Source organism: Scardinius erythrophthalmus (assembly GCF_964197995.2).
Source record: "Scardinius erythrophthalmus genome assembly, chromosome: 18".
Classification (NCBI taxonomy): Eukaryota; Metazoa; Chordata; class Actinopteri; order Cypriniformes; family Leuciscidae; genus Scardinius; species Scardinius erythrophthalmus.
In genome coordinates this window covers 38,492,351-38,494,850 of record NC_138238.1, presented here as the reverse complement: position 1 = coordinate 38,494,850, position 2,500 = coordinate 38,492,351, and the positions used below count along the sequence as shown (strand labels likewise).

At 26.4% G+C, this 2,500-nt stretch overlaps 1 protein-coding gene across 1 annotated transcript in view; it reads left to right on the top strand.

The window, feature by feature from the left end:
• The window catches only part of LOC308706903 (arf-GAP with dual PH domain-containing protein 1), a 43,784-nt gene that overhangs the window by 34,406 nt on the left and 6,878 nt on the right, over positions 1–2,500 (top strand). Inside the window, exons 8-10 of the mRNA XM_081392795.1 lie at positions 631–693; positions 916–987; positions 2,199–2,427. Coding sequence (XP_081248921.1) covers positions 631–693; positions 916–987; positions 2,199–2,427 — 364 coding nt within the window. The remainder of the gene's footprint in view (positions 1–630; positions 694–915; positions 988–2,198; positions 2,428–2,500) is intronic.

Genomic DNA, 2,500 nt, shown 5'->3' with positions numbered 1-2,500 from the left:
CTAAGTGCCATCTGAAATTTTCTTCTAGAATGATCATTTTTATCAAGCTCGTATATTTAAGTTCAATAATTTCACTTAAATGACAATTAATAGGTAATCTGCATTGCCATTTAAGTGAAATTATTGAATTTAAATACGAGCTTGATAAAAATGATCATTCTAGAAGAAAATTTCAGATGGCACTTAGAGGCTTTTGCATCTGAACTGTTCATATTTATGTCCTGGGGGGGAACTATAGTGTTTTTAAATTATGTTAAACAATAATGAAGCTAAATTGCAAGATATTAAGAGTTATTTTCAGACAACATCTCTGAAAGCTTTATAATTCTGAATATTTTCAAGCATAAATTTACCAGAATGCAAGAAAGTTAATGCAGATTATTTAATCAAGTCTTATAGTGCACAATTTTGCTTCTCAATGAATCATAGATAGACATTTTAACTGGGAAAAAAGACAATAATGCTGATTTTGATGATTAAATCTGTATTTTGCAGATACTAATGATATAATCGAAATGATAAAGTATTAATCTTTTTTTATATTAATAACAATTTGTACCTTTTTGAAATCAGTGCATGTTTAGAAAGCATCTTCATGTGTGTGTGTGTGTGTGTGTGTGTGTGATGTAGTTGGTACCCAGACTGACCAGGAACTTCATGAAGGAAGGATACATGGAGAAAACCGGCCCGAGGGTGAGCGGCACACTGCCGATCTATGCTATTTTCATATCACACTTACTTCTTGCACAATGCATCATTTTTAAGTGAAATCAATACTGCATATGCTCTTATTTATTTATTTAGTGATAAGCCAGGTAATGTACAGTCACAAAATAAAGCCGTTGCTGACTGTACGCTCTCCCTCGGTAATGCTGTCGTTAGCACTGACTCAAACTGAAGTCTGGTGTGTTTCAGCACACAGAGGGCTTCAAGAAAAGATGGTTCACCATGGACGACAGGAGACTCATGTACTTTAAAGACCCTTTGGTGAGTAGAGGTTGATATTTAGACGCTTTTCTGGTGTAACTCTTAACCTTGACACGTGTATACCATACTCATAACATATGCTAGTGTATAATGTAAAGTTTAGAAAATTAAGAAAATTACATTGTATTTTATTATGTTATATTAATAATATAATAAAATTTTTATTGCATTATATTATATTATTATGTTAAATGCAGTATGTTTAACTATGTTAATATATAATTTTAATTTACTGTAATAAAAATAAAAAACTTTTATTTAAAAAATGTGCAGTTGTAAATCATTTTTAGTTATGATATGCTTTATTATTTATATTATATGTTAAATTATACTATATTGCATTATATTATATTTGTTTATATTATATTATATTAGTAGAACTGTTAATAATACATTTAACATACTTATATAATATAATATGATATAATACAAATAAAAAACATACAATACCATTTATTTTTTAAACATTTTTATTATATTATATTATGTTATATTATATTATATTATATTTATATTAGTAGTAGTGTGTAGTACTACATTTAACATATACTTATAGGCCTATAATAAAATGTATTTAATATATACCTATAGGCCTACAGTATAATAAACTGCATATTTTAAAATAAAATATATATTTATTTTTATTATAATATAATTGATTAATAATAATATATTATTACATAACATAATAATAAACATATAATTATATATTAATTATATAATATTAATTATATTTGTAGTACTACATTTAATATATGTAATAAAATAAAATAAAATTTACTATAATAAAAAATTCAAATAAAAAATGTATATCTTAAAATAAGAAACAGTTTTTAGAATTTGCTTTATTAATTCTAATATAATATATTAGTAGTACTGTGTTTTTCTACATTTAACATATATCTATATAATAAAATAAAATATAATTTTGTAGCAAGTCATTTTTAAATTTAAAAATGCATATTTGTAAATATTTTTTTCTTATAATATGCTTTATTAATGATATTATATTACTGTATATTATATTTAATTATTACATTATATTACTGTATATTATATTACTGTATATTATATTACTGTATATTATATTACTGTATATTATATTATATTATATTATATTATATTATATTATATTATATTATATTATATTATATTATATTATATTATATTATATTATATTATATTATATTATATTATATTGACTGTTCCAGGATGCGTACGCACGTGGCGAGGTGTTCATCGGCAGTAAGGAGAACAGTTATACGGTGTTGTCCGGTCTTCCACCCTCGACTCAAGGACAACACTGGAAGTTCGGGATCACCATCGAAACCCCGGACAGAAAGTTCCTGTTCGCCTGTGAAACCGAGGCGGAGCAAAAGGACTGGATCGCTGCGTTTCAGAGAGTCGTCAACCGGCCCATGATGCCTCAGGAGTACGCAGGTACAGACACACCCTCACTGAGAGATGACTGATTGATCGACAGAGGTGTAAAGAGTTCCTGAGAACCATTCTT